At 23.9% G+C, this 20,281-nt stretch overlaps 4 protein-coding genes across 6 annotated transcripts; 2 read left to right on the top strand and 2 right to left on the bottom strand.

The window, feature by feature from the left end:
- Positions 1-1,091: 1,091 nt before the first annotated feature.
- LOC124429266 (active regulator of SIRT1-like) lies at positions 1,092-4,700 on the bottom strand. 2 transcript variants are annotated; one of them, XM_046974310.1, is made up of 5 exons: positions 4,578-4,700; positions 4,421-4,510; positions 4,187-4,335; positions 3,992-4,115; positions 1,092-1,365 (listed from the first exon to the last, which is right to left on the bottom strand). In XM_046974310.1, the coding sequence occupies exons 1-4, from the start codon at positions 4,636-4,638 to the stop codon at positions 3,993-3,995; spliced, it is 423 nt and encodes a 140-aa protein (XP_046830266.1). In that variant the 5' UTR covers positions 4,639-4,700; the 3' UTR covers positions 1,092-1,365; position 3,992. The 2 variants fall into 2 exon arrangements, with proteins under 2 accessions (XP_046830266.1, XP_046830265.1); XM_046974309.1 differs by lacking the exon at positions 1,092-1,365 and having other exon boundaries at positions 2,970-4,115.
- Positions 4,701-4,858: 158 nt separating this feature from the next.
- Positions 4,859-7,499, top strand: LOC124429265 (nicotinamide riboside kinase 1). The gene is made up of 3 exons (XM_046974308.1): positions 4,859-5,000; positions 5,080-5,200; positions 5,915-7,499. Exon 3 carries the CDS (start codon positions 5,948-5,950, stop codon positions 6,536-6,538), a length of 591 nt encoding a protein of 196 aa, XP_046830264.1. The 5' UTR covers positions 4,859-5,000; positions 5,080-5,200; positions 5,915-5,947; the 3' UTR covers positions 6,539-7,499.
- LOC124429263 (COP9 signalosome complex subunit 3) lies at positions 7,027-9,744 on the bottom strand. 2 transcript variants are annotated; one of them, XM_046974304.1, is made up of 4 exons: positions 9,504-9,744; positions 8,814-9,074; positions 8,002-8,726; positions 7,027-7,916 (listed from the first exon to the last, which is right to left on the bottom strand). In XM_046974304.1, the coding sequence occupies exons 1-4, from the start codon at positions 9,571-9,573 to the stop codon at positions 7,626-7,628; spliced, it is 1,347 nt and encodes a 448-aa protein (XP_046830260.1). In that variant the 5' UTR covers positions 9,574-9,744; the 3' UTR covers positions 7,027-7,625. The 2 variants fall into 2 exon arrangements, with proteins under 2 accessions (XP_046830260.1, XP_046830262.1); XM_046974306.1 differs by having other exon boundaries at positions 9,519-9,736.
- Positions 9,745-11,594: 1,850 nt separating this feature from the next.
- LOC124429262 (dynein regulatory complex protein 11) lies at positions 11,595-17,988 on the top strand. The gene is made up of 10 exons (XM_046974303.1): positions 11,595-12,319; positions 12,915-13,125; positions 13,513-13,790; positions 14,297-14,609; positions 15,273-15,557; positions 15,955-16,199; positions 16,964-17,251; positions 17,442-17,534; positions 17,651-17,768; positions 17,847-17,988. Exons 1-10 carry the CDS (start codon positions 11,816-11,818, stop codon positions 17,957-17,959), a joined length of 2,448 nt encoding a protein of 815 aa, XP_046830259.1. The 5' UTR covers positions 11,595-11,815; the 3' UTR covers positions 17,960-17,988.
- The last annotated feature ends 2,293 nt before the right edge of the window (positions 17,989-20,281 follow it).

Here is a 20,281-nt window from a genome sequence, read left to right as displayed (position 1 = left end):
TATTATTATGTCTTTTCTATGTATTTAACATAATACCAATTTAATTTTGATAAGAATTCGAAAGAAAACAAAGATATTTGATTAGAAAAGAAGAATAAACAAATAAAAAATTAATTTAAATTGTTTTGATTTTCTAAGAAATAACAAATATTTATTCCAAATAAATTTTTCGTGTGTCAATGAGGCTCGCAATACTTAGAGACAAAATTTTCTGGATTTAATTATAACAAGTATATATTAAAAACAAGATATTTCAGATAAATACTATTTATTTTTTATATTTATAATAAAAATAATTATTGATATTGCAATATTCATTTTAAAAATCCTTCTAATTAATAAAATGAAATTCAAACTTCATATAATTGAATGGTATGACAGCTTTACTCATATATGATAGTCTATGAATATGAATACAATAATTCTATAATTAATATAACTCAAACAAGATAAAAAATTCTATTATATATATATACATATAAATTAAATTCTATTATATATATAATAAAATGATTATCCGTTAATTATTTAGTGTGTTTCATTTCTGTTTGACCTTTATAAAAAGAGTAATGGGATATGATTAAAGTTTAATATTTTAATTAATTAAACAGTTAAATCAAATATTCGCAATAAAACTTAAAGGTCTTAGGTTAAAATAAGACAAAAATAATAAATATAATTTTATCAATAGAAAAATTTAATTTATGTAAAGTATCAATATACACATGTATTTGTTATGTAATAATAACAGTCTTGTTATTATTATTGTTATGTCGTTATTATTATTGTTATGTTGTTATTATTATTATTAGATATTAAAATTTGAATACACCACATATTTTTATAATTTTAATTGATAACTTTTTTTATTCATTTCCTGTTAAAATACAAAATAATTCTCTATAGAACTTGTTGTACTGTGCCAACATAACATACGTAAATCTCTTAATTATTATTATAATCATAAAATATCTGTTTATTATGAAATAAAATATAAGTTTTTTTTTTTTCAAATAAAATTGATCATGATTTCAATAACAACAATAAATGTTATTATAATTATTACTTGTATTGTTCTATATGATATAGAATATTTTTTAAAGAAATTACATTACAATATTATAAAAATTTGCCTTATTAAGAATTAGAAAATACAAAAAGATGGATAAAGAGTATGAAGCGTAACTTTAATATATTTTATATTCTTACTTAGTTACTTATGGTTTAAAGATTACTTATGAAGTAACCCTTGTTACTTCATACTCTATCAGTATCGTACTATTTATTATTTTTCTTTTGAGTACTCACAATATGATCAGAAGATTCTTGATTCGCGACTATATTCAATAATTGGAAATGGTGAATCTGCAATATTAAGGTAAAATTCATTAATTTTATTATAATTATTTATAAAGAATTAATATAATTTACTTTTTTTCCATAAAGTATCAGATATAATAAACTTGATGAAACAAAAGTAAAATCGATCTTATATGTATTTAGTCGTATAACTTTATGGAATACAATTAGATATGCAATTTTTAACTCCTCCCCTAAACGGTTAGTAATTGCACGGATTACGATTGTCTATGTTTTATGAAAAAAATCAATCATTTCAACGGTAATATTTAAATCTTTAGTTGGAAAAAAATAAATATTCATTATTATGTGATTCATTGTACCCTAGCTATATTTTACGATAAATTTTGAAAATTTGTTAATATGTACAAAATTTATATGTATTTAAGTAAATTTATTATAATTTTTTCACATTTTTTTAATTGAAAAATCGTATGTAGAATACTCAAATAAATTTGCAAACCAATCCGGATTGTAAACTAGGTGAATCTATAGAATGTTAATAATAATACAGATTAAATATTTTTAATGTTTTATTTTTTATTTATTATTTTTTTTCCCTCAATGGGATAGGCATAATTACAAGAAGGATTTTAAAACATTAAAAATATTAAAACTATTGAATATGAAATATATGAACTTTGCTCGTGCGATCAACACATGTCTCAGGAAATTATTTCTTGTTAGATCTGAAGTGCACGCAAATATATGATTCACAGAAGCAATAAAAAGTTAATTCTTTTCTCTTATATAAAATAACTGAATATAAAATATAGAATAGTAGAACATTAATTTCTTTCAGGAGGAAGGGAAAATTAAAAGCAAAATGTGATATAAGTACATATACAAGTTATTTGTTGATATTGCAAAACAAAATTTGCATTAGCTCTTAGTAAACTATAATTTATGTAAACGTTTTTTTTTTTCATTGATGATCTTCCTCGATTATGTAAGTCAGATACTTATTTGTTCCCTTTTTTTTTGCATATTTATATACTAAACAATCATTAAAATTATATTTACTAAAACAATTTCTACTATGCGTCGTTCATGAAATAATCAACATATTAACAACTGATTAACAGATTCATACGGCAATGAAATTTATAGTCCATGCGATAAAAATATATTATTTATGGATCAAGCAAGCCAGTCATATATTTTGACGAATTCGAAGATCAATAATCTTGATACATTAAGACGTAACCGATTTTACAATATTAAATATAGTCCGATAAACATTTTTTAAGTTTATCGTATGAAAAAGAATTAAGGCTCGATACATATTATCGATTCGATTAAAAATTATTTCATTGTTTTATATTCACATTATGAGAATATACTACAGCGTTACTTATATATTTTTGTCATATAAATACTGACATATTTTATAATCAGTATATATATACTAATTATAAAATATCAGTATAAAATATAAGTGATCAGTATAAATAATTAATCGTCTAGATTTATTATAAATATTAACGATCTATTTAAATTACTAAACATTGTTTTTATATTAATCTGTTTAACACTGATCACATATAATATTACGTATTGATATTTTATTATATAATACTAATCATTTATTTAAAATTAATGATTAAAAATGTTTTATAAATACTTTATTTCAAATATTTACATAAGTGGTAAAAATTTCATATTTCTCTAAGATTTTGGGAATTCTTGGGCTATTTTTTTATTATGATATTATATATTAATGCGTAAATTAAATACTCGCTTAAATCACAAAGTTATAAACTGTTTGCCAATATGTCAATTTTACACAACATTCTTCCTTAATATTTCTCTTAAATGACGTCCGTTTTATTTCTCATAGTGTTGTTTTTCTACATTCTTTTTTAAGTTTAGTTTAAAAAAAATTTATCACACATTTAATATCAATACACTAGCAATCAGTGATTCTTTGAGTCTTAAATCTATCCCAACATTTATTCCCAAAAAAATCTTCTGGAACATGAGCTTAGATAACCTATACATCTCATAGTTCTAGAATATATATAAACTACTAATTTTTCTAATATCTTTTGCGCCAGATGAATACTGCTTCATTTTTAATTACAAAGGGCTCGTATCTCAATTTTAAATAAATAAGAATGTTTATGTATTCCAAAACTTTCGAATAATGATAGAGAAAACTTATGGAAATTTTAAAACAAATTAAAGTCAGTTCAAATAAATTATCGACAACTCGTAAGATAATTCAAATATATTATCTATAATTCATAAGATAATTTAAACATATTATCAACAATTCATATGATAAATAAAGAAATATTACTGACAACTCGAACGATGAATTAAGATTATTTTCAATAGATAATAAGAGAAACTGTAATATCTATCACAATTTTCATCTAAATAAATATTATTATGTCGTGAAACTACAAATTCACGATAACCTAAATGAAAAAAAATGTTATTTAATCTTTTACACTTTCTAAAATGGAAATTTATCGTTCCACAATATAAAATAGAAATGACGTATAGATAATCTTAAATTTATTATAATTTCAGCTTTCTTTCCTTTGTTGTAAATTATTTACAACAAATAACGTGAACAATTATTAATTTTTCTTTACATATTAATATACAAAAGATATTATTCTACCTTATTCGTCTACATATTCTTGTTCAAATTTCTTAAAATCTTCCTCCGAAAATGCAGTACTTTCTTGTTTTGGCTTCTTTTTCTTTTTTGGTATATATTGTTTCTTAACAGCTCGTTTTAAAACCTAAAGCGTATAAAATAGTAATATATTTAAACACATTTTTATATAATTTCAATGCTTCTTATATTCCATACCTTGTCAACTGTATGTTGATCCAAACAATTACTACTCAATAATAAAAGATTCTGTATATTTTCTTCCATTAAATCCTTCTTTGACTCCAATCGTTTTTTAGCTTCATATACAGTAACTTTATTGGATCGACCCAAAATATTATTGATATCTACAAAAACATATTTAATATTTAATTAAACATTCTTCTATTATAATATGCAAAATATAAGTTAATAAAAATAATAAATATATACTTGTCTTTTCCTTAAAAGAAATAATTCTATGCTTAGCAGGAATTAATTCTAAAGTTCCTTTATAACTATTATGTTTCTTCTTCTTTTTTTCTATAAATGAACAATCACATTTAATTACACGTGCTTTATATAACCTATAAATTTCATTGAATTTTACCTTTTTTCAAATCATCGTATTCGAAGAGTTCAAGACTCTTACGAACAAGCGAATTGGACATGTTTTAGTTATTTTTTACTAATTTATTATTGATTAATAATAATAACAAATATATATAGATTAAAGATCTACGTCACAAAGTTTACAGAAATGTCACGCACATGTCTCAAGTTACATAATACGCATAGTATATATTATACACGAAGTATTACACGTCATAAACAACGAGAAAATGAAATAGTGTGCATTAAATAAATTATTAATTGACAATTCATTCTAGAATTTATTTTGTATTTTTTGACCAAGGTCATACGTATGTACAAGAAAAATATACGTATATCGAATGACATATGAAATATCAATTATTATGTCATGATATGTATACACGAAGGTTACAATTTAAGTTGATGTCAATCGATAACGGTAGATAATAAAATTTTCTTTAATTACTAATGTTTGGGTGTAAAAATTTGTAATTAATTTTTTGCATTTTCTTTTACAGCATTCAAAAATACATAGATGTAATTTTGCAAAAGAAGAATAATAAGAAAGATAAAAAGATCTCAGTATTACAATTATGCTTATATCTCTATAGTTTCTAATAAACTATATTGCAATTGTGTGTAAGTTAATTTTAATAAGCTTTATTTATAAGTTAAAAAAATAGAATAGTATAGATAATAGGTGAATATTTGTAAAATATTCTTGTCAAGTGATAATTTTGTAAATTTTAGCTTTCATGCACTTACATATAAATATTTAAATTGATAAGACTTTCATGCATTGTAAAATTATTATACATGAAGGATATTATTTTTGTGATTAAATTTAAGTCAATCAAGATGGAATAAGTAACAAACTAAGTTTACAATGTCCGTTAGTGATCATGATAAGGGAAAACAAATATTAATATTTACTTCCATCATTTTTTTGTATTATACTCTGTGGATAATCGGTTTGCCTTTCATTGATGATGATAGATTACAATCTTTCTTTTATCCCCAGCATCTAGCTTTATTAATACCTGCAATTTCTGGTTTATGTTTTGTTGGTGGTTTAATCATTTTTACGTTATACCATATACGATCATATATTTCTAAGAACAAATGAAAAAAATAATGGTATTAATAATTAATTATTAAATATAATAATCTTGTACAATTACAATGTATTACATAATAATATGCACAAATAATTAACACAATCATATTTAATATTATAGTTATTACTCTATACATATGTGATTCTTGGAAAAAATTTGTGTCAAGAAATACTTGCTAATTATCGTATAATAAAATTATATAATAGTTAGATATAATCATAATTTGACATTACAGTATATCGTAAAGTTGATATTTTAAAAATCAGCGATGAACAGAAAAAACTGGTTAATAGTTGGCATCTCAGGAGTAACATGCAGCGGAAAAAGTACCTTAGCTAAAGAATTACATAAAAAGTTAGATGATTCTATTGTAATACATCAAGATAGTTATTTTTTATCTCCAGATGATCCAAGGCACGTTAAAATTCCAGCATTAAATCATATTAATTGGGAAATTTTATCAAGCTTGGATATGAACAAAATGTATTCGGACATTTTAAAATTGATAGAGTCTAAGCCAAAAAGATCTGATAAATCTAATAAAGAGTTAAGACGAGTATTAATATTAGAAGGTTTCTTATTATTTGGGTTTAAACCGATTTCAAATTTATGCGAACTTAAATATTTCCTTACATTGACCAAAGAAGAGTGTTGGAAACGTAGGAGCATAAGAACGTATTCTCCTGCTGATGTTCCAGGATATTTTGATGCATTTGTTTGGCCAGAATATTTAAAATATCTATCAGTAATTAAACAAAATGATCAGGCATCTACAGAACTAATATTCCTTGACGGAACAATGGAATCACATGAAATGGTTCAAATGGTTTTAACAAAAATTCAAGATTTGTTATCTTAAAATATTAATATACTATTGTTATTATTCTAAACAAATGCTTGTAAATAGAGATTTTTTTTTTCATTATCAGCTACAATTGTTGTATTTTATTATAAGGATGGACCAAAAGAAAAAGAGAAACGAAGAACAAATTTATTTCTACTTACAGTTCAAAATAGATTAACACAAGAATCAATTAAAAATCTTAAGTTTACATTTCTATTATTAAGCACAAAATTATTTGCATAATAGTTTACTGTTATCATGTTATTAAAGATATTACATGCTTTGGTAATTTTATATTTGAAACATCTAATATAAAAAGACTCACTTTCATTTTTCACTGTAAAAAAAATATATTACTTACCTGAAACTTTGAATTTGTCTAATATATAAATGTAATCAAAGAAATATAAATAAATTTGTAAATCGCTCAAAAAGAAATAATAACTAAGATCATACTACTAAGTACTAATTTTGTAACACATACTTATACATTTAGAAAGCTGTACTATTTCAATAATTTATTAAGTTTACTTTTAGTTTTAAAAATGCTCATGTATGAAACAGCGTGTATCCTTATTTTTCAAAACAATACGACCTCTCGTAGATAACTACCACAATATTTTAATCATCTACGTAATTTTATTCATAAAGCCTGCTTCAGATGTTAATTATCTCGTGATGTATTTTATATGCAAATTGAAACAAACTCAATAATAATTATGAGATAAAGCATATTGGTAACTTTATACAGATACGTACTACACTTCTTTTTTTATTATCTTGCGTTTGTGTTTTTACTATATGTTGTTTTTAAATTGTGATTTTACAAATATGAGCGTCAATACAACTGTTAAGAAAAATTCTAGAATCGATAAACTGCGATTAGTTTCAGCCTTAATTTCTTATTGTTTAGAATTTTACTAGTTGTTAATCGTAGTCTTGTAATCTTTGTACAAAATAGATTATTTTAGCCAAATTTTGACAGATTTATATATTTCACCCAAAACAGGCTTCAAAATGTACTTGTGCTTGACCTTTAACAAGACTTTTTCGTTAATTTCCTTCTTTTTTAATAAAGATAATGCACAACGACGTATGTATGTTACATAGAGTAGGTGTTATGTTTTAACTGAGCTTGACCATTTGTGACATTTGTGGGTCCAACTGTTTGATCGTCTTGATCGTTTTGACCACAAGTTTTTCGAACATATTGTGGCGTAAGAACAACTTCCTCTTCCATCTCGAGCACTCGCTTATCTAATTCTGCGCACGTTTGCATTTCTTTCTGAAGTTTAGCTAACATTTGTGGTGAATTATATTTTTCGGGATCATCATGAAATACTACCATACCATCCTTCTGATTTATAGTCGCAAAAATTTCTCCATCTTCTATCTACAATCAAAAAGAATTTGTAATAAATATATAATAAATAAATATATATTAAATATAAGAAAATTGTCGGTAAAATAGAATTTACCATATTTAAAATATATTTCTCTGCTTCCGAAGGGCCAGCCAGTTGAACTCTGCTTGCAACATCGCTTAAACTAAGTGTTAAGAAAGTTTTTGTCAGCCTCTGTATATTTTTTTTGTACAAATAGCTGAGCACTTGCTTAACTAATCCCGAGTTGTGCTCTCTTACAAAAAGTTCTTGGTATTTTCTAATAACGGTCAGCACTTCTTCACAATTATTTGTCAAGTAAGCTGTTGCCAATTCTTGATATGGTAGACTTAATGGTTTTATGTACCTATTTACTACCTGACTCGTGTACCTAGGTAAATTTAAGATCTTTCCATGTAATATTAAAGAGACCAGAATATATTTCTTATAGGCCTCTAACATAATATGACTGACAGCCATAGCAGGAGTCGTTACACACACTTCAAAGAAATATAATGCACGATCATAATTTTTTAGTGCTGTATATATCATACCACCATAATAATAATAAAGTAAAAAAAACTTTGAGTCAAACTGTGCACCTTCCTGGCTAATACCAGTAACATCAATATCAAGAAACTCAAGCGCTGGTTTAAAACACTTAGACAGAAGGCATAATTGGCAGAGATCAGCATGTATCGAAGTTAGCTGACTATCAAACAGTTGGATCTTACGTATAGCTCTACGCAGTAATTCTATACCACGTAACGGCACTTGCAATTCAACTAGAGTTTGAGTGAGTAAATGACATAGTTCTGCATCTACAAGATATTCGATTTTAATAAAAATTTTGTATTTAAAAAAGACTATACAATTAATATAAATATTGTAAAACAAAATAAGCTTACATGTATCTGGTGCAAATTGAACTTGTTTACTGTTGCATCCTATGAAAAATTCTTGAACCTGATTAAATAATGGCTTATATGCATCAGGATTATTGGTACTACTGGGATTAGGCAATGAAAATTTAATGCACAATACTGCCAAAATTCCAAGGGAGTGTTGTTGCAAGTCCAACGTTTCCAAAACATTATCTAGGTGTTGTCCATTTTTCATTAGTGCGTCAATATTCTTATTTATAATCTCATATAATTCTCGGAAGTTACCTATAGTTAAGAAACCAATAGAATATATATCCATTATTCTTTTCATCTATTGCATCTATATGTGTATATGTATGTGTATGATATATATATATATATATATATATATATATATATATATATATCGATTACATTAAAATAATCTCATCGATCGTATCAAAAAGTTATTAATAAAAGTAATGAATTCGATCTTACAATAATTCAAAAAAATTTCAATCCTTGAAAGATGCATAATTTGGTTCAACAAAGCAAATATAATAGTAAATGTTGAATGAATGAAAGATCGTTTCATTAACGAGACAAGTAATAGAGGTTATTTTAAAAATAAGATAAAGTAATAATATTGTAATATAAAAATAATGCATTTGTAAGATAAAAAAATAGTACAAATTATTTAGAGGTTATGTTATCATCTATCAGAGAAAAACTCACACATTTTTACCGTACCTTGCTTCGAAAGCGTCCGCACATTATTTACAAACTGCTCTAATACCGTCGCCATTTCTACGAATGTCTCGTTATCATCACCACCCGTAAACGGTGGTGATCGGTATATTTACAAGAATATTATTTTAGCCAGCAACTACCAGCCAAGATGACGTTTTGAAACGAGCGACTGTGGCCAACCGGAACGGTCTGAAGTACGTTACGATGTTAAGTTAGTTGCATCGCAATGTAAATCTTCTATCGAATTCGGACTGTTGCTGCCCAGCGTGTGTATTCTTTACATACAATATAATATATATGCATTATAAATGCAAAGAAATAACAATCGAGAAGAAATACAAACTTTACTTGAATGAATGAAATTATTAAAATTATGAATAACTTTATATTGATACTTCAAATTTACTTTATCTGTATCAATTTTATAATTTATTTAGATATAAGATTTATATAAATATATAAATGAAATATATATATATATATATATATTTCATTTTATTTATTATTAAAATTTCAAAAATCTTTGTATGTTTAAAAATATTTTAAAATAATAACTTTAATAACAATGATATTTTTTATTACAAGTATATGCAATTCTATCTTCAAATTTATATAATAATATATTTTTAAATATATTTTCACAATAACTTGTTTTTTATTAATAATTATTAATAATTTGTTCACAAATGTTCAAAAATTGTTGAAATAAGCAACTGCGGCCATTTATGTAAATTTATAATCTCTAATTTTCTAAATAATCTCTAAATTTTTATAAATAAATTGAACCATAGTAGAAATAAGGCTCTTTTCAGAATTTTTTTACAGTTCAATTTTTCTATTAATTAGTGATTAATTTATCACGACTATCTTCTTTAGTCACCATGCTTTCCTATTACTAATATTTCCTTTTCATTGAAATGACAATTTTATTTACATGTATATATAGATTTATTTTGTTTATGCTAAAAATGTAAAAAGATTTTGTTTTTTGTTATTATTGCAAAATTTCATCGAAGCTAGAAATAGATTTAATATTTAAAATTTATGTAAGAATATTACATAATTAATAAGATTTAGGAAATTCTTAACTACTAATAATCATAAAATATTTTTCAATTAAATATATCTGGAAAAAATAATAATAAAAATAATATCATAATAATATTTTCATCTTTAATACGGTGCTAAGAAAATAAAATCTAAATATCACTTATCTGATATTGAATATTGAAATGATGCTTAATTTATTCTCTAGAAAAAAATTATATTATTCTTCAGAGTTGATTATAGAGGAACTTCTGTAAACATTATTGTAAATATTCTCTAATTTAATATTTAAATATTTTTATAATTTAAATATTTATATATGTCTAATTTAAATATTTAACTAAAGAAACAAATCTTTTGAATTGAAGATATGTTTTAATTACAATTATTAATCATAACATATATATGCACAATACTACTTTTAAATATTAATGAAAAGACATGTGTTGAACTGAAATTACAATAAATTATAAATTTATCTTTCATTAGTAATTTTAATTTAAATAATTATTAAGATTCATGAATAACAATCAGAAATATATAATCTCAATTATATTTTGTTGATATTCTCGATTAGAAGAATTTGTGTTCAGTCTCATTGTATAATTTGTACAAAGAAATAATAATATAATATTATTGAAAATTACAAAACACTCAATTTTTATAACATTATATGATATTAACTTAACAAATTTTAATATCATTAAATGTAAATCTAAATGCGTCATCTCAAAACTATACTCGTTATATAAAGTTACAATAAAATAAAAAACACCTCTGTATAATATAAAAAAACATAAGAAATGTAGATCTTTTAATATAAACAAATATTTCATTATTTCGTTCAATGAACAATAGTTTCATATTCCATATTGGTTAGATTTGGCTAAATTTCTATCTATTTTAAATATTCTTATTGACATCACATCTATAATAAAGAAATAATACATACAAATAAATGTTTCTATATAAAAAAAAAATAAAAAAGCAAAAAAGAAACAATGATATAATAAATATATTATTAAAACATAAGACACGCATAATCAACTTCAATCGTGGCGCGCGAAATTTGATTGATGTAACCGGACGAATGAATTATAATGCTTTTAACGATCAAACGTTGCTAAGGTAAATAAAACAGTATGTATATACTTTCGTCCAAAGAATTAGTTGTAACTTCCATTTAGTTAGAAAAGTCTAGTTAGTTGAACTTAGAAGTACAGAAACATTCCTAAAAATAAAATACAAATATGTCGAATGCAACGTATAACGAACTTTGGAAAGAGACCCAAAATACTTTAGACGAATTAATACGGACTGATTCGTCTGTGCAAAGCTCAAAACCGCAAAAGGATCGAAAGAAGGCACATCAAATTGTCTCGGAATTGTATGTAAAGTACATCATTGTTTGTAATAAGTTAGAAGAGTGTTACGATCAAATAATACAACCACAAAAACGTATCTTACTTAAAAAATTATTGGAATCAACTATAGGAAGAGTTTTAGAATTAAAACATGAATTAGTAAATGTTGATCTTTCTGAACACAGTTATTATGATGACATATTAATAAAATATGGCGTTACCCCCGAAGATGTAGAAATTCGAATACCGAGATATTTTACGAGAGAACGTCGAAAAGAAATAAACGATAGACGAGAATTCATAGAAAATACTTTGAGAAATTTGGGTTTTCTCGATGAGATTATTGTGTCTAAAACAATGAGTGAATTAGAAGCTGTAAAATTGATTCAGGTAGAACAGAAATTTTGTTAATATCAACTTTTATATCAATTTTATTTACCATTAATTATAATAAATATATATTGCACATTATTATATTGTATAGTATATTTATATAATTACATTTAATAATATTTATATAATAACATTACATGCTTTTTATATTATTAATAATGTATTATTATTATTATTATATTAAATTAATTATATTAAATTGTATTATTCTGTTGATTGGCATTTTTATCATATGATTTTGTTATTTGTGTAAAAACAATAATTTCGTTTATAGAATTTTGAATTTCCCGCTCTGTCGCTTTCAGATTTGTTTCACGTAGTCTTTTTTTTGTTTTGTAACAATAGAATTCGCTTGATGTGATTATAATATGTAAAATATTTTAAATAAACCTTTTTATTTAAAATATTTCTTATTTATTTTAGGATACTCTATATATATATATGTATATGTACACACACACATTATTTATTTTCCAAAGAATAGAATAACATAATTAAATATAACTAATTTAATATAATAATAAAAATAATATATATACATATGTATGTATGTACGTACGTGTATATACATATATATATATAACTATTTTAGGCTCACGAAAGAGCAAGACAAGGACGAGTAAGATTCCAGTTTATGAAGGAAATAAGACAAATGAAAGAAAAATCAATAGCTAAACAAGAAATAGAGGAAATACAAAAGGAAAATGTTGAAGCTGCTGCGACAAAGATTCAAAAAATTTGGAGAGGTTATAGAACTCGATGTTGGATCCGGAAAAGACGATTAGATGAAATGTTATTAATAGGTTCAACATTTTTTTTTTTTAGATTCATTTGATACACAAAAAATCATCCGTCTAAGTTTAAGCAAATGATTACAAGAAACAAATAATTTATTTGTTATTATTTCGAATTCTTTTTAATTTTTAAATTATAAATAAATAGAAATTGTTTTCAATTAATATTTTTTATTGTAATAATTATAATTTCAATAATGATAAAGAAAGAGATTTAAGATCTAATAATAAATAAAAATGAATTTATTAATAAATATTATCATTGAATACGAATTTATAAATTCTGATTTAACATGTATATTAGTTTATAAATTTTGATTTATTTAGAATTTAAAAAAAAAATATATATATATATGTATATACACCTTAAATAGATATATACATATACTTTTTTAGGTATGCTTCCACCTAATCAAGTAAAGATGAAAAATATTCGGCAAACAGAAAAAATTATACATTATCGTCATGAAAAGCAAATCAAGTTTCAAGAAATTTATGAAAAATTGATAAAGGAAACAACGGAAAGAATTCGTAAAGAAAGGAGTGCTGTGATGGAAGAGAATATGAGAAGTGAAATTCGAAACTGGATAAATGATTACTTTCAACAAACTGGAAAAATTCCGGATTTACCATCTGCTGAAAGTGGAGGTTCCCGATTTATCTTCAGTAGGCAGGTATATAAATATATGTATTTTATATATCTATATATACATATATATATGCGATTATGTTTTTCTTTATTATTAAAATAAATCAATAATAACTATATAACGTTTTATTAACATAATCAAATATTTTTATAATTATTCAATAATTTTTTTTTCACAATTTATTTATTTATTTACTATTTATTAAAAATTAGTAATATACCATTATTATAATATTTTATTGAAAGTTAGTAATATAATATATCGGCTTTAAGAAAAAAGAATATATATTTTTTATTTATTATCATACTTATTATTGCTATTCATTTGAAATATATTAGAAAGCTAAATTTAATTTAAAAATAAAGAAAGAAGAAGCAAAGAAATTAACCGGGCTTAATTCCAATCTATAATTAATTTATTATTAATTTCTACATAATTACAGAAAAATATAATTATTGCAATTTCAACAATTATTCTAACATTGCTATGACTCATTTTAAATAATTAATACGACTAATCTAACGTAAAAGGGAACAGAAAGTACGATAAGTAAATCAACCGGAGTGTCCTCAAAGGAATCAAAAAAATCAAAGAAGTCGAAAACGAAGAGGAGCAGCGAGCCAGAAAAATCGGAAGATGAAACAGAGCAGAGTTATTTGAAATCGATGCCTTCTAATTTTCTTCCATTATTGATTAATTTACAAGAAGAGTACCAAAAAGTATGGAAGAACAAAGATGAGTCTATGAATACTATGCAAGAACCTTATAAAGATATGATTGAAACTGATAAAATTCGAGAAATTGAAGATGAAGTTAGAATTGGAGTGGATCAAACATTGAGAGGTTTTTTATTCTTAATTTTTAATTTTTTAGATAATAGAGCCTTCCAATGTACGAATTAATAAACATAATTATATTCAAATATGAAATGGAACAATGAAAGAATAAATAATTTTATTTGTATTAAAAAAAGGATTACTTGACTTTTTCTAAATTCTGTATTAATTCAATATAGAATATATTATATTTATTTACAAAAAGATAAAACAATTTATTAAAGGAGGATAAAATAATTTATTAAAATTTTTTTAACAATAAATTAACACATTATCATTCGTAAAAATTTTAATAGATATATTCAAAACCGAACTTATCTAGAAAATTTTAAAGGTAATTTTAACATTGTTTTGTTATTAGGCTATCGGACTAATTTGTAAATATATAATTTATAATATATTAGCAATATAATATATTATAAATTTATTAGCAGTATATTATAAATTATATATTTACACATTAATATAATAATATATTTACACAATAATATTATAATAAATTATAATATATTGCTATTATTTATTAAATTAATTCTCTCTTTACTAAGTAATAAAATGTTTTATAAAAGAAAAAAGGAAGTTGTTTGCATAACATAAAAGGTTCTACTGGAAATAAAACAACCCTAATATATTTAAAAACAATATTTAACAATTTTTATAATAATTACAGATGACATAGAAGCTCTTCAAGCAGCTTTGGACAGAGATAAAGGTATTAAAAGTAAACGTGGTAAGAAAACGCAAAAACGGATTCGTCGTAGTGGAAAAAAGAATAAAAAAAAAAAAGAAAAGGATTTGACACCAGATAGAACAACAGAATCTCTTTTCGAAGAACTTCTCACTCAAGGTATTATTAAACTTTATCGAGAAACTCCATTAGCTGATTTTAAGGTCGAAAGATCTTATGCCAATTATGAGCTTCTTCAGAATGATAAAAATACTTTACCAACGTTAGGTAAATATTTTTTTACTAAAAAATGAACGTACAATGGATCGCAAAAGTATTCGAACGTTTCTTTATTTAACATTAATTTGTTAAAAATATAATTATATATATATATATATATATATATATATATATATATATATATACATATATATGTTTATATAAATTATGTTATAAAAATTATATAATGTATATATATATATATATATATATATATATATATATGCATATATAAATTATAAATATCATAATTTATTTTTAACATAGTTATTTATTTAATATTACGCTATTTTATACTATTATATATTTAATATATATATAATATACTTTTGTGATATACTGCACATACGTTTTTCATGCATTTTTTGTATACACTTACAATTATTACTTAGTTATTTATTTTTAGGTGACATCAGACAATTAATCAGCGAATATTGCATCCTTCCTTTAGGCAATAGTATACTTAGAGAATTAACACCCCTTGTAAGATCAGTTTTAATAGCAGGTCCTCATGGTAGTGGCAAAAAAATGTTAATCAATGCAATTTGTACAGAATTAGGTGCTACTCTTTTCGATATTACACCTGCCAATATCGTTGGAAAATATCCTGGAAAAACTGGATTGATTATGTTAATGCATTTGATATCCAAGGTAGATTGATATTTATCTTACTAGGATAACGTTTATAAGAGCATTGTTTATATACAAATTTTTATATAAACAAAACATATTTTTATATATTACACATTTTTTATATAAACAAAACATCTTGTAACCCTTTAGCAACTGTGCGCTACTATAATAGCTTCCTGATAATTGTATGTTGTTTTTGGGACGAAGCTCTATTATAATAACATCCCTTTGGATGACATTTTTTTTATGAACTATATAGTTGTTCATTTGTTTTCTTGCTTTGAAACCCGTATACGTTGCGTGGGAGATGTGAACATTTTGGTTGTTTCCAATTTTTTATATATGAAAATAAATAAAAATAGTTATAATTTATATCGATGTTAGTTTATATTAATGCAGGTATGGCTGAATGAAACTTTCGATAGCGAAAACATGTTTATATGCCCGTCGCGGGAGATACCACCAAATCTAAAGGGTCAAATAAACAATTTTTCAAACTTCACATTCGTTGATGTTTTTACTATTATGTATATAACGTTTTTCTTTTATTTTTTGTATATCTAAAGCAATCAAAATGAATATCAATATAAAAGACAACCTTCAACATAATATAACGTACGTTTTAATGACAATATAATTACTGTATGTATCTACGTAATTTATCATTTGTACATTTACATATATAATTAATCAATTTCAATATCGAACAAGATGAAAAAGACGAGGAAAAAAAGAAAGAAGACCTGATGATTAATACGTTAATATTAATTTCTTTTTCCAAGGTAGCGCGATTATTGCAACCGTCAATCATTTTTATGGATGGAGCTGAAAAACCATTCGTCAAAAAACCACCTAAAACTGATAAAACTGATCCAAAACGCCTCAAGAAAGATTTACCAAAATTGATCAAGGGTATCACCAATGAGGATAAAATCATATTAATTGGAACAACCAATTTACCTTGGGATGCAGATCAAAAATTATTGTATCAAACTTATGACAAAATTATATATATTCCTAGACCAGATTATGGCAGTATGTCACTTGTCTGGAGAAATTTATTATACAAGGCAAGCCTTTAATAATAAAATTATTACAATAAAGATAATATAATATGTACATAAAAATTACTAAAAATTGTCTACAATTTTCAAATAATTTTCATTATCATCATCATCATCGTCATATATATATATATATATATATATATATATATATAATATAATATATATATACTTTTTTGTTTTGTTTTTAATATAGTATCCTGGAATAAGTAGACAATTTGATATATCAGCAATGACCAAAATCTGTGACGGATTTACAATTGGTACAATATTAGCCGCCATTAATGAGGTATTTACGTAATAAAATAACTTTCAATTGAAAATATTTATTTAATTAGTCTGATATATGTCGAAAAAGAAGTGTGTGTGTGTGTGTGTATAATAATGAAATAAAGTACATTATAGGTGATGACGACGAAACGAATGGTACAATTAAGAACACAGCCATTAACACATGCAGAATTAATTAATGCTATTAGTACCAAAAATCCTGTTTATCGTGAAGAAGAGGACGCATTTTTATGTAAAAATATATTTCATATCGATTATGTATTTCGATACTCTTAGCTCATTGCATATCATTATATATCATTAATTGTAGCATGGTTCTCGAAAACGCCGACTTGTCGAAGAAAACAAAGAGCTTTGGAATTGGAACAACAAAGACTCGAGGAAGCAAACGAAGCCATTAAAAAAAAAAGAAAAAATGAATAAAAACAAAATGAATGAATGAAAAAAAGAAAAAAGAGTATGGAAATTATTTTCTTAATATATAAAATAATTATAATTTAATAATAATATATAAAATAAAAATAATTTCAATATATTTCAAAATTCCTATTTCGGAAAATATTTTCAATCTAATCAGTAAATATTTCATAGAAATTTCAGAAAAAAAACCATGAAAGAAAACAAAACGAATAACAATAATTTGAAAATATTCAAATTTTATTAGAAAAATATAGTATATCTAATCATTAAATATTTTATAACAACGATATAAGTTTTATTACATGACACAAATATTATGAAGTAAATACTACAAAGGAAAATGTCTGTTATTAATGAACTTAATGAAACAAACAAATACGATAAAGATTTACGTAATACTAATCATAATATATATTGCATAACCAAGTTTTTATACTAATTTCAAACTGTTCATTGCCTATGTTATTATTCCAAAATGAAAAAAAAAAGAAGAAATAGTGATCTCTCGAAATTATGAATGAAAATTGGATATATAAAAAGATAACTTTCTCTTGTGATTATTGAGTGATCACACCATAATCATTGTTTCAATAGGTCGTTACACGATTGATATTATGTATGTACATTCATTACATCTGATTAAAAGTTTAAAAAACGCACTTCCAATATGCGCTTGACACGACAGTTAATCATGACCATAGTTCTATGATAACAAATTAAACAGAAAGAGAGAGAAAGAGGGAGCTGGAGAGAGAGAGGGAGGAAGGGAGAGAGAAGGAGAGAGAGGGAGAAAGAGAGAGAGAGAGTGAATGAATGAATGAATAAAACATTAATAAGAATAAAAAATTCAAGTGTTCTTCGTAAGACGTAAGATGTTATGAAGTTTTTTGACAATGAAATAAATAATCCCATCGTTTTTTTTATCAGCTTTTAAATAATTTCAAATAATGAATAAAATTATATTTCTAAGAAAAAAAAAAAAAAAGCTAACGAAAATCATCTAATAAAATATTTTATGTTATCTTGAAAAAATAATACTTTTAGGTAAAATTAATCATTTATTTATTCCTTTGTTTTTGTTTCTATTTTTTTTTTGTTGATAATTATTTATTTTTGATAATAAGATATTCTCTTACGTCTATTTGGAACTATTCGAAAGTATTTTTGTAGATAAAAAATGAAATTAACTTTTTTCTGACGTAGCATGTAAGTAAGGTTAATGACAAACAAAAATACAACGAAATTGTAATTTCACGTGAAAAAGTAATGTATACAGATAATAGCCGTGAAGAAACAGCTGTGAATTCTTTTGACGTAATTAGGTTTATTAAAAATATTTTTAAATAAAATAATTTCAATTTTGAAATTTCGTGGGCATAATTTACATGATGGAAGAGTTAAATTTTATATAAAAAAGTAATACGAACAGATGATAGCGGAAATAAGCTTGACTTGACTGTTTGTATAGTACCATCGTCATTCGAATATGGTATAGTTCGTAAGATCGCCTTTATGTAGTTAAGCAAGATGCTTTGGATGTAACACAAAAGTCTTGTTAAGAGCGAGGTTATGCTGTTTGTTTCGTTATGCCTTGAAGTATCGTTCATGGGAATATATACTTTTAACTTCTTTAATGAACAAAATTTTTACAATTAATAAACGAATAGTATATACGAGAAAGAAAAAGAGAGAAAGAGAGAGGAAGAGAGAAGAAAAAAGATATCTTATTTGTAATATGACGTTATGTCGCACGACTTAGATTTTTAAGTAGATTATAAAAACCAACTAGAGGTTATCTGTACAGAAATAACAAAAATAAAAAAAAGAAATAAGTATTTTTTAATTATTATATTAGATCAAATTTACATTGGAAAATATTGTAAGCAAAGATAAGAATATCTTACTTAGACATTTGAAACATAACGTGATTGGGGTGACGGAAATGTCTGATAAACTTTTGGAAAAGTGAAAACAAAAAATTTACAATTCAGTAAATTCTATGAGTTTCAATAAATTATTTGCTTCAATAAGTTATATAGTATGAATTTAAATTAGTTGGATTGGCTATAAAAAAAATATCAAGAATAAATGATAGATGATATTTTCTTTTTAATTTTAAATTACAACACTCAACAATAATTAACAATATACAAAATTGAATGTAAGCTATAATTATTTCATATAAAATTGTGATATCAATAGAATATTAAGCTATTATTCATTAAAATAAATAAATCATTATCTCTTGATTAAATTCTTATCAAATTCCGAGTGTCCTAACTTCTAATGTCATTTAATCTTGTAATCAAAAGCATTTTTACATAA

Source organism: Vespa crabro, chromosome 14, assembly GCF_910589235.1.
Source record: "Vespa crabro chromosome 14, iyVesCrab1.2, whole genome shotgun sequence".
NCBI lineage: Eukaryota > Metazoa > Arthropoda > Insecta > Hymenoptera > Vespidae > Vespa > Vespa crabro.
The sequence above is the reverse complement of the archived record's forward strand: the minus strand, read 5'-3'. Positions and strand labels throughout refer to the sequence as shown.

Excerpts from the sequence above, each read along its gene's own strand:
- LOC124429266 (XM_046974310.1), bottom strand. The coding sequence starts at position 4,638 with ATGTCCAATTCGCTTGTTCGTAAGAGTCTTGAACTCTTCGAATACGAT. Across the intron at positions 4,511-4,577 it reads ATACGATGATTTGAAAAAAG|AAAAAAAGAAGAAGAAACAT; the intron begins GTAAAATTCAAT and ends GTTCATTTATAG. Across the intron at positions 4,336-4,420 it reads TTCTTTTAAGGAAAAGACAA|ATATCAATAATATTTTGGGT; the intron begins GTATATATTTAT and ends ATGTTTTTGTAG.
- LOC124429265 (XM_046974308.1), top strand. The coding sequence starts at position 5,948 with ATGAACAGAAAAAACTGGTTAATAGTTGGCATCTCAGGAGTAACATGC.
- LOC124429263 (XM_046974304.1), bottom strand. The coding sequence starts at position 9,573 with ATGGCGACGGTATTAGAGCAGTTTGTAAATAATGTGCGGACGCTTTCG. Across the intron at positions 9,075-9,503 it reads GCAAGGTACGGTAAAAATGT|GTAACTTCCGAGAATTATAT; the intron begins GTGAGTTTTTCT and ends TCTTAACTATAG. Across the intron at positions 8,727-8,813 it reads TCAATTTGCACCAGATACAT|ATGCAGAACTATGTCATTTA; the intron begins GTAAGCTTATTT and ends AATATCTTGTAG.
- LOC124429262 (XM_046974303.1), top strand. The coding sequence starts at position 11,816 with ATGTCGAATGCAACGTATAACGAACTTTGGAAAGAGACCCAAAATACT. Across the intron at positions 12,320-12,914 it reads AAGCTGTAAAATTGATTCAG|GCTCACGAAAGAGCAAGACA; the intron begins GTAGAACAGAAA and ends TAACTATTTTAG. Across the intron at positions 14,610-15,272 it reads AGTGGATCAAACATTGAGAG|ATGACATAGAAGCTCTTCAA; the intron begins GTTTTTTATTCT and ends TAATAATTACAG.